Source organism: Pygoscelis adeliae, unplaced genomic scaffold, assembly GCF_000699105.1.
Source record: "Pygoscelis adeliae isolate BGI_AS28 unplaced genomic scaffold, ASM69910v1 Scaffold105, whole genome shotgun sequence".
NCBI lineage: Eukaryota > Metazoa > Chordata > Aves > Sphenisciformes > Spheniscidae > Pygoscelis > Pygoscelis adeliae.
This window is the reverse complement of record NW_008824807.1, coordinates 1118990-1134230: the sequence shown is the minus strand read 5'-3', so window position 1 is coordinate 1134230 and position 15241 is coordinate 1118990. Positions and strand designations below refer to the sequence as shown.

Here is a 15241-nt window from a genome sequence, read left to right as displayed (position 1 = left end):
CCTTCCTGGAGACATGTCTACATTTCAGAGAAAAAACATGGCTTTTATTTTGTAATCTATTCTTCAATAAAAAAAAGTATTTATTGTTAATGTCAACCCATTAGCATGTAGCTTCTGTTAAAGTTTGTTTATAAACAGCCACAATACATGCAGACTTAAACGTTCAAGTTAAACATTTAAAATTCTGACAAAAGAGTAAGAAAAACTCCACACACCAACAGATAACATTTAAGAAGCTTAGAACAAACTACCTTTTATAAAATATACTTTACTTCAGTAATAACAGTTTGGAAGAAAAGTTGTGTTACTTCAAAAAATTTCAAAAACTGATCGCTCTCGAAGAGAGCAACATACAGCCGAAAACATTCAGGGTTCTTATTTGTGCAGTGTATTAAAAAGATGTAAGCTGCATGTTTATATTAATATGAGTGGAAATAGTGGACATTAATGACATTACTGTGCATTCTTACCCCGCAACTAGAACATATTTTCCATCTGGTTGATCCTTTAACCTTTCCAGCAGGGACAAACGTACTTTGGCTTTGGTTTGGCCATAGATCTCAATTTCATCTGTAAGCAATCCTATCTCCTTGGCAAGTACATCAACAGCTTTTGGACGCTGTGCTCGGGAAATCTCAATATCACTGGAAAAGAAAACAAATAGGAGCCAGGAGATTTCTCTCAGCTTAGGTGGTCAACGACAGAGCACAAAACAACAGCAAATACTCCAACAATGGGGTTACTGTAATCAGTTTTTCAATCCTCTCTCACATTTTAGTAACCAAACCTAAATATTAGCTAACACCTAATATAACATTGAAAATCATGTGCAGTGTTTGTTAATTTTTACAATTTCACAGAGTTCTCTCGTTTAATCAGATTCCAAATATTACATAATGCTTCCATATCAAGCTAGAGACATGTCTGCTGGATGCTCAATCATGTCCCACTGGAATGGATGTTTCTGGTTTTGTTTTTCTTCCCCTCCCTCCCAGTATATTTCAGCACATACACTTTACTAAGAAGCACATACATTCCTTGGCCAACAGTCACATAAACACATTAGCTAAACCTGATGCTTGTGCATGTAGCGCCTTTCATCAGACGGTACCGCCAAGCAAGCTAAGCCTTGCTACTCCCCCATGAGGGCACCAAAGGAAACAAGACATCTGAAGATCAACTCATGCACCTCTAAAACACAGCTAAATTCAAAATGGCCACATAGCAGGAGTTTAATGCACAGGGCTCAGGCCAGAAGTCCAGTCAGCTTATGAACTATATCCAGCAAGGACTATGAGCGGCAGCTGAGGCAAGAGAACAAGCATGGAGCAAGCACACCTAGTAGATTGCCTGAGGGGAGGTGGCTGTAGGCTGGGGGACACTATTGTATCTGCGATTCCTGACCTAGACCACCTGGAGTCTTTGGATTTAATACTCCTTCATGGATTTTTTGTTTGTGAGTTTGACCTAGTTGCTCCTTATGTCCACATAAGCGTTTAGCAGCTGCAAGCTCCCGTGGCAGTAAAGTCCAGGTCCCGGCACACAAGATGTGAGGAGTTGTCTCCTTTGGCTTTGAATTGCTCACATCATCACAAAAGCAAGTTAAAAAATTACCAAGAGATTAATTACTTTCAGCCTAAACAGGCTAAATTCCTTCCTGCAGTTTCAGTTGATTACAACATTTTTAAGAGAGAACCTGGCAATGGGATCAAAGCTAATGTCCTGAACTTTCAAACAGTCTGCAAGACCTCAAATATCCACAGATGAACACAGAACTAATGCCAGATCTCAATTCTACTTGTGGACTTCGGCTGTTCTGCATCCACCAGCAAATGATCAGTTTGTGCCAACTTAATTGCTTGTAATTCTTTGAGGATATCCTAAACTGGGACCGTTAGTCAACTTTAATTCTCAAGTATCCCACTTTTGCACCCTGCAGCTGCTAAGTGAAATCCAGAAATCATCCATCCAAACAATGACATAATCCAGTACTACAGGACAAGAAGCTACTCAATCACAGCACTCAGTGGTTGTGTTGCAGACCATTTCATTGCATATACTAACCTGGAATCTGCTTTCTTTCAAAGACATACTAAGCGCATCCTCTTGCATAGAAGGATATACCTTTGGCTTTCTTATGCATTACTTCAAACACAACTAGCCATAAAAAAAAATGTATCAAGAACACAAGATGGAGTGGCTTACAAACATCACATGACAAACAGTATTTAAAGTTTTCATTCAGAAGTCTCCCTATAAAAACAACCTGAGTCCCAGAAAAATATTGAGAAGTTGATGACAGTGTGGTCCCTTAAAGATTTAAGCAAGGAAAATTTGTAGGGTGATTATTCTCCTATTAAAGCAATTGATGCATTTGGCAAGGGGAGAAGGATGTAGACTAATATGATAGAAAGATAATCTGCCTTTTTTTTTTTTCTCCTGCTAAATGTATCAGTCTCATTAATAAAAGACAGAAGCTATTATTTCAAATCTCAGGCCAGACTATCAAGACTCCCTGCAGCCGTCTCAGCCCTTCCTATTTCCCTCATCTCTTGGGCCACAAATGCCTCCCCCTCAGAGTTCTAGAAGAAACGATGAGGCTTTTCCCACCCTGCAGGTACCACTACTGGCAAAAAGGAAGAAGCAAAACTAACCAAGCTGTACACTTATAAATAAATTAAAATGTAAAGAATTTATAGATAAATAAAATCACAAATATTTTTGGAAGTCAAGTAAAATTGACAGTGGATGCTAACAGTTCTCCATTGGTAAAACCATTGCTGTCGTCATTTTCCCATCTGAAATTCCCTCAAGAACCTTCAAGGCAACTAGACTTTTAACAACTTAGAAACCCTTTAATGACAGATTGCACACTGATACACGCAATAAAGTGATAAAAGGCATAATTTCACAATGAATTGACATTTATAGCTTAACTACTACTGGGGCTAAACAACACATGAAATGTTTACATCTAGTCTACTATTTCTAGTAAAAGTATGTTCTAAAACACGGGAAATTAAAGATTTGATTATAAGTACATTTAGAAGTCTACATTTGTAGCTAGCTCTTTCAGTTTGACAATATATTCTCTATATTGGAAATACCAGAATTATTCAATAAGTTACGTTATTCAATATTGCTGGAAATGTGCAACAGCAGTTCTTCTGCATGAATGAGAATTGTTAAGCAAGAAGTCCACCACTGACAATGGTTAACTCATAACTTACAAAATATAGGAAAATTTAGAAGATGGGGGAAGGCTCTACATCTACTCAGCCTGTGTGCTGGAATTTTTTTTACTGCATATTTGTAAGAAAATCTTCCGTTCCATTTCCAATATCTTTGGAAATATTTCAATTAACACCCAGATTTCACAGAAATCAAAAAGCAGATGCTCCTAGTTTTAGTGCTTAAGCAGCTTTGCCTCATTTTCAATGAAAACTCCCATCTGTTTCCTCACAACGTGGTGTATTACTGTAAGATTACATTTTATTGCAGGATACTTTCCATCTGATGAGTTATTTTACATTTAAAAGAAAAAAAGACATAAAGCTATAGACTTATCAAATAAATGGAAGTCCTATTACTGTTTATATTATATGCCAGTATATATTAATTATGTAAATATTTATGTACTAAACACACAATGTCACAGAGAGGGTTGGGAATACTTTTTTTGAGAGCTTTTTCACCATCACACTCATGACATCACATGCTTTAATCTACCTTTTAACTGTATTATTTAAGGATAGATTTTTCAGGCTTTAATTCTAGAAATGTGACATGCTGGCCCAGGAAAAGCAGCAGCATTTCTTCCCCCTTGCGCCCCTGGGTACAATAGAAAACTCATTCTTTTGGCATCTCTGTTTTAAATTACAACTGCGTCCATTTGCATTAAACTTGTAAGAGACAGCGAAAACTGAATCAAAATGCTCAGAAAACATTTTCCAAAACACAGCAGTGGGATTCAGAATTACAGAATCACAGAGTGGCTGAGGTTGGAAGTGACCTCTGGGAGTCATCTGGTCCAACTCCCTGCTCACAGAGGGCCACCTAGAGCCGATTAGTTGCCCAGGACCGTGTCCAGGTGGCTTTTGAATATCGCCAAGGAAGGAGACTCCACAACCTCCCTGGGCAATCGGTGCCAGCGCTTGGTCACCCTCACAGTAAAACAGTGTTTCCTGATGTTCAGAGGGAACCTCCTGTGTTTTGGTTTGTGCCCACTGCCCCTGGTCCTGTCACTGGGCACCACTGAAAAGAGCCTGGCTTCGTCTTCTTTGTACCTTTTGTACCCTTTTATTTATATACGTATAGATGTGTATATATACACACACATTGATAAGATCCCCCCCGAGCCTTCTCTTCTCCAGGCTGAGCAGTCCCAGCTCTCTCCGCCTTCCCTCCTATGTGAGGTGCTCCAGTCCCTTTATCACCTGCATGGCCCAGAAGCATGCACACAAATAAGCACACAAAAATTTCAAGGCTTTCCTACATGGCAGAACCTCACTTCAAGTCGTTGGTTCCTCTCTCCACCAGCCAACACAACCAACACGCAGCAAAGCACTTTAGCACACCAAAGGGCTCAGGCTGCTCTAAATGTCAGAGATGTCAGCAACCATGCCAAGGCAGACCTAAAATCCCTGCGGGCTGGATATGAGCCTTGGGAGGTGAATGACAGAAACTGATTGAAAAGATCCTGGCTATGAGAATAAATACGCTTCCTACTTTTCACATCTACACAGGAATTTAAAAGTCTAACGCAGAAGAAAGTACTTCTGCTGAGGGAAGAAAACAAATACAGGATCAAATGCCACTGAAATCACTGGGCCTTAACTAGGTCCATAAACACCTTCCTACATTAGGGTTTAGCGATTAGGAGCTTCTTATGTTTTGTATTTCTGTTGACATGCCACAAGGCTTCACCTCCCTCCCTCAGTGAAACCTTCCAGCTTTAGGTCTTCATTAAACAAAGCTTGGCTCCAATGCACATCATAAAAGTAAAAATTGATAGGAAACAGAAGGACATGGCCACAATGAGGCATATAACAAAAAGGCACAACATGTAGTCCACATAAGCAGATTAAAAAATAATTAGGCACGGACCATTTTTGAGTTCATTGTGACATTTAACACTTGCCTACTCTTTTTTTCTTAATTTAAAAAACCCCACTTATTACCTGGGCACTGGGGAGAGGGGCTGCAGTTTCAAGCAGCGGAGGTCCCACTTCCTGTACTGCTGGGACTGGATCCATCGCTCCGTGTTTTTTACCATGTTCTGTTTTTAAACAAGAAAACAGCACATACCAGCTGCATCATAAATGCTGAACACTAATTTCAAATGATCTCACAAGTATGCTGAAATAGCTTTTATGGCAAAGGCTAACAAAAAACAAACTTAAGAATCTTTCCCTTTCATGGTTTTAGGATGAAAGAAAAAAAACACCACTGCACTATTACTGTCCTATTGTTTGTCCACATTTCAGAAAGAGACAAGACCATTAACAAGTAAGTGGCAGAGAAAAGTCACTAATTAGGCACTTGGAGATTTTATTCTGGTAAAATGGAGAATTACTTTTATTCTCTCACACCTTAAAAATAATGGAAGATATTAATTGTTCAGTGACTGACTCATGCCGCTTCCACATAAAACAACAAACTTTTGGACCCTTTCCATCACGCCACAAAAAATGTATGCAGATATAATTAATCTTCACTGTCTTACCAGTATAAGTAACATTAGTCTATTGATACACGTGCTTCTGCCAAGCTTTATTGTAATCATCAGAATTATGACATGTTTGACTTTTAATTTACCTTTCTCTAACTAACAGGCATGACTCATCCTAACTGATTAAGAGTTGCTATTAAAATGGAAGGCAGGTAAGATGTTCAAAAGAGCAAAACAAAAATTAAAATCTAAACTGTAGAAGCAATTTCTACAACTTACAGAAAAAGCAACAAATTTATAATGTTTGAAGTTACACTAACCTGCATTCGCATTGCTATTGCAAGAGAACCAACAGCATTTTCAGCAGCGTGGTTGTTTTGCTGACCATAGTTGTGTTTCTCTGTAAAATAGAAGTATTGCACTAATAAATCACAAAGCTTTTGTGAATGGGAGCATGTGTATTTGAAAGCTATGTCCAAAAAAAAATTTCTGAATGTTGACTTGAAATTTAACAATGTCAGTGAAAAAATTATAGATGGCTTCTTTAATACTTCAAATGAAATCACCCAGGAGGATGGATATAGTGTGAAAATCAGAGAGCAAGTGTATGCGCTGAAGCATATTATGCAAACACACAAATGCATGTGATGGAGCATACACATACTTGAAAAAGAAAATAAGGAAACACAGAGATTAATTCCAGGATCCAAATAATTGCTTTTGAACAAAAAAAAAAAAAAAGAAAAAAGAAAGCCAGACAGCTATGAGGATTTGAAAAGCTATATATATTTTTAAACAGAACACCTTAATGAGCATGGTAAAGACTGTCTTCTTTTCCACACGCTCATTACAGCGAGACAGAACAATGAAATTATCACAAAATACTACATAGGATTATTAACCAATGGGATTTATATAACTTGGAATCAGAACATGCAAAATTTTTTGAGCAGCGAAAGTTATCTTCATCAATGTGACATTAAAAGTAGATATTCTGAAGAGTCTACACAATTCAGAGTGGCTCCAACTTCAGAGAGTTATAATCGTTTCTAGTGGCAATATATCATATAATAATCATACATTAGCTACCCAAACTAAACATATTATTTTGTCATTTTCTTGTAATCCTTCTTTTGGCTTGTTCTTCTGTTGTTGCTTACTGACTTTTATCTAAGATGCAATTTCTCCAAAATTCACATCCTAGTCTCTGTGCGCATATCAAGGCCCTAGTTGCATTTTGAAGGGCGTAGACATAATCGTAATAAAAAAATAACAACTGTATGCTGACAGCTTTAACCTTTCCCCCAGAGGGGAACTGAAGTGCAAACCCTGACCTGGTCAAGCTCTCACTCTACTCAGCCCATCCCTACCGATCCTAAAACGCTCATATTGCCTTGCACAATTACCCCTCCCGACAAGGGTCCCGGCAGTGGCAGGGCACAGGCACCTCAGGCTGGAGCCAGAGTGGCAGGCAGGAGCGTGCAGAGGAGCCAGCACAGCACCCCACCCCACCACGCCCCGCTCTAGCCCACTGTCTCACACCCATCACGAAGAGAGCAAGAGACCCTTTCTGCAGACACCCTCAGCCTCATTCAGTGTGTTTTCTAATCCTTTCTCAAACTTTCTTGCCAGCAGGCATCTCTACGTCAGTGACAAAGCTAACCAAGCAGAAGGTGACAGTCCTGACACTAAACTCTAATTAAGAAAAGCATCTGAAAAGTCCTTCTACTTGCATTAACACTTGCCATTTAAAAAAAAAAAAAATCTTCTGGAGACGCTCAGTTTTAGACTCAGACAGAGGAGCTTTACTGGAATGGTCTATCGCAGTCGTAAGTTGACTGTTGTTGCTTTGAGACCAGGCTGGGAGAGCTGCCAAAGAGACAAATGAAGTAGGAAGAATGAAGTTTAAAATCCCCTTTCAGACAGCTGTGCCTTACAGAAACATTTTGACTTTTTATGTTATTTGGCTTACTATGACTTCTTTATCAAGGCAGAGCTAGCACATGTGTAAATACATATCAGAATTAGACATTTCCCTTCAATAAACTACTTCTCTCAGGCTGCCTATGCTACACACTCACCCCACAAAAATGACTAACCAGGCTTTTATAGGGGTGAAGGTGAAGCTAGAGGTGAAAGTCATGCACACATGAGCTAGCAAGACAATCACAGGATTGCAACAGCTCTCTTAGGATAAATTTTCCAGATGGGAGCTGGAATAGCACTCTCTGCTTTGGATTATGGCCAGAAGATCAGCTGAACTGCAGACATCGTGCTCCCTCCCCTGACTCACCCTAGAGAAGGCCCATCCGCCCATCTATTCGTACCCTATTGTGCAGATGGGTGAGAGTTGCTGTCATGCACTGCCTGTCTGCTCAGGCAGCTTAGAACAGAGAAGAGGTGGGGAAGTGGTTGAATTTCCCACTAACCTACTTAAACCATATGGGCTTCAGCTTTCAAGTGACCTCAAAGGAGTTGGACATCAAATCCCAAATAATTTTGGCACCCTTAAGTTTTGTTCAGAAACTTGATTTTCATTTCTATACATTTACATATATTTTCCTGCAAGACGCTACCAGCACTCACTTGATTCCAAAACCATTACTGCAGCAGAATAAGATGTTGCACTGCTAGAAATTGTAGAACATTTTAAAATTGTGATAATTTAAAAATCTTTGATCAGCTTACAAAAATACTTGAAAAAGAATTCTGTCACTTTGGAGCAAGCACTTATAGCTCTACTCTCCTGGCTTACATCATTACAGCTGCCCAATTCAGCTGTGTCCTTGCAAATTTTGATGCTTTTAAAACATGCGAGTGTGTTAGACTATATATACATATATATGTGTGTGTGTATATATATACTATATATACGTGTGTGTATATAGGTATATACTATATATAAATGTACACCTACGTAAGACAGAAATCTAGCCATCATCTAGCAAGAGTAATTTCATGGCCAATGTTGCTTTCAGGCTTCATTTAGCTTCTGTGACCCCACAGATGTTAAGCTGGACATTTCTAAAGCAAGAAAAAACCCAGAACAATTTCCAAACACCTCAGCCAGATTCCACCACATATTGAAAGTGAAGAGTCAGCTGTAAGACTCAGTTGTTTCTCCAAGGTCACGACTGCTCCACAATAGGCTTTTAATAAACATCTTGCAATTAAACTAAGTGCATTCTTCCTGTCAAACAGACACCTGTGTTTCATGTACTTCTCTAGTAAGTCTGAGGCCAGCATTTTTTAAAGCTGCTAAAATGCATTTCTGCTATTATTTCGGAGTTTCTCCAAGATTCTGACAATCTCAAAAGTATAACCATAAAGGCAGATGGACATTCGGTAGATAAGTTTTATTTGAATTATCTTGCTAAAAATCTTATGCTGCTTTTCCAAAGAAATGCTGTACTTGGCACAGCCCACTGCTACAACTTGAAAAATGCAAAGAAATCTATATGATTACACCAAATCTTACATTGCCGGCTTTAAGAATTAATGTTGCTGTGGTACGTGAACACCACTCAAATGTTGTAGTGCAGTTTTCCTAACAGCACTCTTTTAGGGAAGGGAAACGCTAAAATTATCTATAGTTCTATAGAGCAACTAAGGCATGAAGATACTTAAGTCTCAAGACATGGCATGCAGTTATACTGCATAATTTTTAGGTCTCTGAAGACCCAGACTCCCTCTGCAACGGAAGGAGAGAACTAGGTATCTGAAAGCGGGACTCGCACCAGGCTGCACACAGAGCCGGGAGAGTTGTCGTTAGCGGTGCCCGCTCAGACTGCAAGGACTGGCTTACCTTTATCCTGCCTTCATAGACCTGCACCTCTAGCCCGAGTCCGACACCTAAGAGGTTTCTGCTTAGAAGGATTAAAATGAGGAGGGGCCATTCCTTTTCCTTTATTTATTTATAGGTGCTACTGCTGTACCACCATTCCTTCTCTTCTCTGCCCCTTTCCCTTTCTCCCCCACTCCTCCTTCATATAGGAATATGTTATACTAGTAGGTTGGGTACCTGCTGAAGAGACCTATGCTCCAAGCCCTGTGCCACAGGTACTTAACAATTATATCCAACGATCTCTACGCAAAATAAGTGGGCATTAAAGATGTAAGGAGTCTCCTAATCACTAAGCTGGGAAAAAGAAAACATGAATTATTTTTGGACAACTTGTGCAGCATCAGCAGCTTGGTACCCACCCTTGAGATCCTCATTAGGATCAGAGCACTGTTCGGGGAGGTGGAAGATGAATGCCCGAATGCCTTCAGACAACTGAGTGAATAATAACCCACAGTGTGTGGGGGTCCCACACCCGCAGTGTGTGTTCAAGTCAAGAGGACATCACGAAAGACAAGGAAAGGAATCTCTTGCTAAGGCCATGTTTCGCATGGGAACAGCAGCTGCTTCATTATGAGCCTGATCTTGCATTAGCTCTGCATAGAGTATCTGCTTAATTTGCCCTTAGGGAATATCCCTAGTTTAAGAACTATACAATTAGTTTTCCTTGGCCTTATGCCCATTTCCCCAGTTTTGTATCAATAGATGTCAATAAGCACACTTGTGATAGATTGAGAGAAACACATTAACCAATCACACTACCCGTGTACTTCCTTATTTTCCTATTCATTAGCAGCATAATCCCATCTGGACACTGAACAGTCAAATTCATATACATACAAAAAATCTAGAAATATCTGGAGATCTTCACAGGACTTTAAGGAATTTTACAGGAAATGTAATTCTAGCAGTAGAATAGAATAACTTCTGGGAAGCTTTCTTAGTTTTATTCCTAATAAAATTCTGTAGCATTTTTCAACTGAGAAATTAATGAATATAACACCTGCCTCCCCAACCAGTCAGGGGAGGAAGGGGGAGGGGAATCCAAACTCTTTGTAGGAGTAATTACTGCAGGAGACATTCTGCCTGTTCTTAGCTACACATGATTTCTCTACTCCCTTCTGCACCATTCTCTGCACACAGCTTCACAGCACTTTGCAGTTGATATTTTTGCCCCTCTTCAATTTTCCCCCATGTTCCAGGTGAGTCCACAGAAGTCACAGGATAACACACCGTACAAAACAGCACTAAATAATAGCTCATCCGATGACCCAAAAGTCTTCCCTCTGAATTCTTTGAATCCATAGGATCATAACTTATTTAACAAACCTGGTACAAAGAATCTTTTCCAGTCTTTCTTCCCTAACCTGACATCTTTTTCCTATTTATACATCAGACACACGTGTACAGATCCCCTGTACACAAACACCCACTTTTGAAAGCCCTCTCCCGAAGATGTAGCTTTTAACCACATTGCGTTGTCACCAACATGCCGCACACTTATCTCAAAGACTCGCCGTACGTCACTTTCAAGAACTATTATCTTTTAATGCCTCTTACCTGACAGCAAGTCACGAGAATAACTGATAATGGTGGTTCCAGGCTTTATCCAGCTCCCAGGAACATCATCAGGTTTTGTACTGCCAACTACCACCACATCCGCGTGAAGAAGCTAGGGACAGTCCAAAACACCCCCCAGAAACAAAACAAACATTTAATGTAGGAAACAGATTCTTGAATATGCATCTTATAATACTCAGACTTATACAGCAATAGTCTTTTGAGCAAAGTATTTGCAGACAACAACAACAAAAAAAAATCCAAATTGATGGCTTGATTCTTACCCCACATGACAATTAAGAACAATAGCATTTAAAATTAAGTCAGGTAAACAAACTGTGAAATCAGGCAAGTGGGGTCAGAGTCAGCACCAATAATATTTAATGGGGATTACATACTTTCAAAGAAAAAGCTCTATCATTGTCCAAAGTCCTGTCCAACAAGATAACTTGGAGAGACTTAAGAAAAAGAAGGGTTGAAAGACAGTAAATAGGCAATTATAAAGAGTATAGTCAGATTATCTGACAGCAGAAAACCAGGCCAGCTGACGGGAATGCAAGATGACCTGATCTGCAAACACCAATGCCTTTGAATACTAATTAAAGCATTTTTTTCCTTCGCGGTTCATGTTTGCTAATCAGTGCCTCTGATTTAGTTCAACCTGACAGATGTTGGAGCAAAAATGGTTACTACAAAATTTCTTATAATCAAAGACATAAGTGTCTTCCTTTCCTCCTTCCTCTGAAACAGGGCCCTGTACCAATTATCGGAATCACCATGAGATAAGGGACAGCCAGAGGCAGATGTATAAAGATCCACTAAAAAAGCAAAATACAGGCACGGTACTGCCTCAAGCCTGAATGTAAAAATTATTTCAGAGATACAGTGATTTGGGGAATATTTTGAAAAATGTAAATTAATACCAAGTGTCACAAACTCGGCGAGCTTCTCTATGAATTGATTTGTGACTGACAAGCGTTCCAGCTTCTTTTTTGGCCAGAAGTGCTCTGACGCAACCCTGCCCAACACTCCTGCCAAGAAAGAACAGCTACAAATCCTGTCAGGATAGCAGGTTTTTGGCACAGCTGAGCATCTAGGAGGGGAGAAGAGCATAACTGTGGCAGAAAAGGCAGAAAGCTAAAAAAGCTCCATCTTCCCCTCAGAGGACCCAAGGACGGCCTAACCCTCCTTAGAGATCCACATGTGGAAACAAAGCCAAAAGTGTGGGAGAAGATTTACTTGCTTGACAAATGACTAATGCAATGAGCTGATTCAGGCTTCAGTCAGAAGTCCTGCAACACTCCTATGATTGCCTGCAAACTAGAGTCTCAACAGTCATTCAGCCTTATCCAAATTGCTTACACTCCTGCGTCTGGTGCGAATATCAACTTACACGCCACTCCTAGAAGGCCACATAAGTCATAATGCTTGACCAGCGTCAGGTCAAATCATACTGAAGAATCTGCAAGCAAATTTGGATAAAAAGATGCTGCAATGACTTGCGTACCAAGAATACTACGCTGAAGATGCATTTTCCCCTGCAAAAGGACGCAACCTCTGCCGTAACAGTCAACGTCATCAACACAGAGAAAAATGTGATTGTTCTCAGTTACATGAATCCAGTCTTTTTTGTAACAAAATAATTATTCCCATTCTAGCAGTTATAATTCATATATTGAAAGTCAGGTATGCCATCCCATGCGAAGCCTCTGGGACAAGAAGTAAGCGCTTTGCACACCAATTAGCATCAAGAAACTATGAACCAGTTGAGAGCTGTATGCAACAAGTAATAATCATGACAAATGTTCAGCCAACATACTTATGACAGAATTGATCCAATGTAACTATAATGCCAGAAAACAACTGACCTGACCAAATATTCATCTCTATGACTACCGATCGTAATGTTCAAAAATGTTCTTAACAGCTGAACACAATCATTTCTGCAGCCAATGTTAACACTAGTTCGGATGGCTGATGTTGCACATACCCATAAATGTCTCGGAAAACCAGCTGAACCTTTCATCTCATTGCCCTGCCCCACCTCCTCCATGAAAAAAGTTGTATCACATGACAGCAAACAGTTGTCCTGTGGGTTGAAAACACACTGATCTCAGAGCCTTCCCCGCCATGATTTCCTTTTCCTCATTTCACAAAAAAAAAGTAAATGTAAAGGAAAAAAAAAAAAAGCAGAGATACAATCGTTACTTTCTTGCTATAAGCAAGTATTTTATGTGCAACCATTGAAAAAGTTCCTGGAGAGTCAATAAAGTGTATATCACAAACACTATAGGATTTTTTTTCCTCTGTGAGTATTTTAAAAAAATGATCTTGTTTGACTGGGAGAGTGAGTCCACTGAAAGCAAAATAGTTGTTTACAGAATTTTGTGTATCCTTGGAAGAGGTTTATGTGATCTCCATCAAGGCATTTTGGTTTCACTCGCAAGAAGTCGTGCCCATGCCTCCCCTGCTTTTCTTCCTCTCCTGCCATTACCTACTCTTTTGACTGCCTGTAAATCTCTAAAGCAAGCAGCAAGCCTTGGGAGGCATGTGCAGGCTTATCTCCTACATCAGAAACAAATCACAGACATTAGCAATGGAAAAGACCTATGAAATCATGACATCCAACCTCCCCAGCAAATGCACCGCACAGTCCCCGGACAGAGGACGCATCTGACAGGAACCAGATGTTACAGGAAGCCATAGCCAGAAGGTCGAGGAGATGCCCACGAGGCGGAACGTGCAGCTGCAGGGCGACCAACTGCCCGGTGCTCCCTGGACAGCAAGGCTGCGTCCCACCAGGCAGGCTAGAAGAAGGAATGACGAGCACCATGCCAAACCACCCCTAATGCACTAGGCAATAGACTGAAGACAAAGTAAGCTAATACTCGAGTAGTAGCCTGCCTTCTCACTGGTAAATATTTTTTCAGTTGGGAAGAGCTGTGCCAATAAATAATCCGAAACCTTACCTCATAACAAAATACGACTTTCTCCACCACGATTTAAGCAGAAGCAGATTAAGAAGCACCACCCATTCCCAAGACAGAACACCAAATGTTAAAACAACAATACAGACTTTCCAGCCAAGTCTTTAATGATAATGGTACAAAGTAGCTGTATATTCCAGATAACTGAAAACCCATTTTGCCATGAAGCCTGCATAAAAACTTCATTTCCCCATAGTTAAAATTGACTGCTACAAAAGCCATTTTTAAATACATGATCAAAGAAAAAATATTTGAAATTAATATTTGAAATGCAAAAAGCCCTCAGTTTCCTGGGTCTGAAGTTAGGCCAGCTAAAATTTAAGAGATGGGATGAGGACTAGGACCTGATTCAAAGTTTTTTCACAACTCTCCTTATGAAAAAATTCATTTTACACATCAGGTTCCTCTTCAATCACAGCAATTCAAATTACTTCCTGAAATCTTGAATTTTTTTTTATAACAATGATTAGTTTCAGGTACTTTTTCCATCCAGGCATGTTCTCCTTACGTGGTTTCTTCCAGCTCCGTCTCTACCTCAGGCAGTTAAGGTTTGCAAATCATTGGCAACCCAGCAGGACAACTATGCATGGTCCGCTCCAATCCCTGCCCCCTGGCCGCGGTCCTCAGGGATGAGCCACAGTGGGCAGCCACCAGCTCCCTGCTACCATCTTCTTGCCCAGGCACCAACAGCCCCTTCCCTACCACGTCGGCCTGAATGCACTTGCCCTACACAGTGCATGTGAAAATTAGGTCCGTGCCTCTACTACGGGCTCAAGCCTACCGCTATGATGCATGCTTTAGGAACTGTTCCTCTAGCTCACAGGCTGGGAGATAAATTTCAAATTGCAAGGAACAGACGTGATACACAAAAAATGTTGAAGCAGAAATACTTTGTCTGCAGCATCGTCACTAGAAACTCTCACGCAGCCTCGCTCTCCTCTCCTTTTATGGGATCCGTATACCTGGTCTCATGTTTTTTCATGCTTACTTACATGCTTATGATACGAAATGTATTTTTCCGCCAGTACCAAGACTCTTGGTCTAATCAAGACAGCAAAAACAGGACAGCAAATGACTAAGAGATGTCTAATAGTCTGAAGCGGAAGCGTTGGCTCTAAGGAAAAGCAGACTATGGCCAAAAGAGGTTCTTATCCAACTTGAAAAGGAACCTCCCATTCATGC

At 40.2% G+C, this 15241-nt stretch overlaps 1 protein-coding gene across 1 annotated transcript in view; it reads right to left on the bottom strand.

Moving 5' to 3' along the window:
- The window catches only part of MTHFD1L (methylenetetrahydrofolate dehydrogenase (NADP+ dependent) 1-like), a 157618-nt gene that overhangs the window by 129291 nt on the left and 13086 nt on the right, over positions 1-15241 (bottom strand). Inside the window, exons 7-10 of the mRNA XM_009324158.1 lie at positions 11073-11184; positions 5992-6071; positions 5181-5278; positions 471-644 (exon numbers count right to left, since the gene is read on the bottom strand). Of these exons, the coding sequence (XP_009322433.1) occupies positions 471-644; positions 5181-5278; positions 5992-6071; positions 11073-11184 (464 nt within the window). The remainder of the gene's footprint in view (positions 1-470; positions 645-5180; positions 5279-5991; positions 6072-11072; positions 11185-15241) is intronic.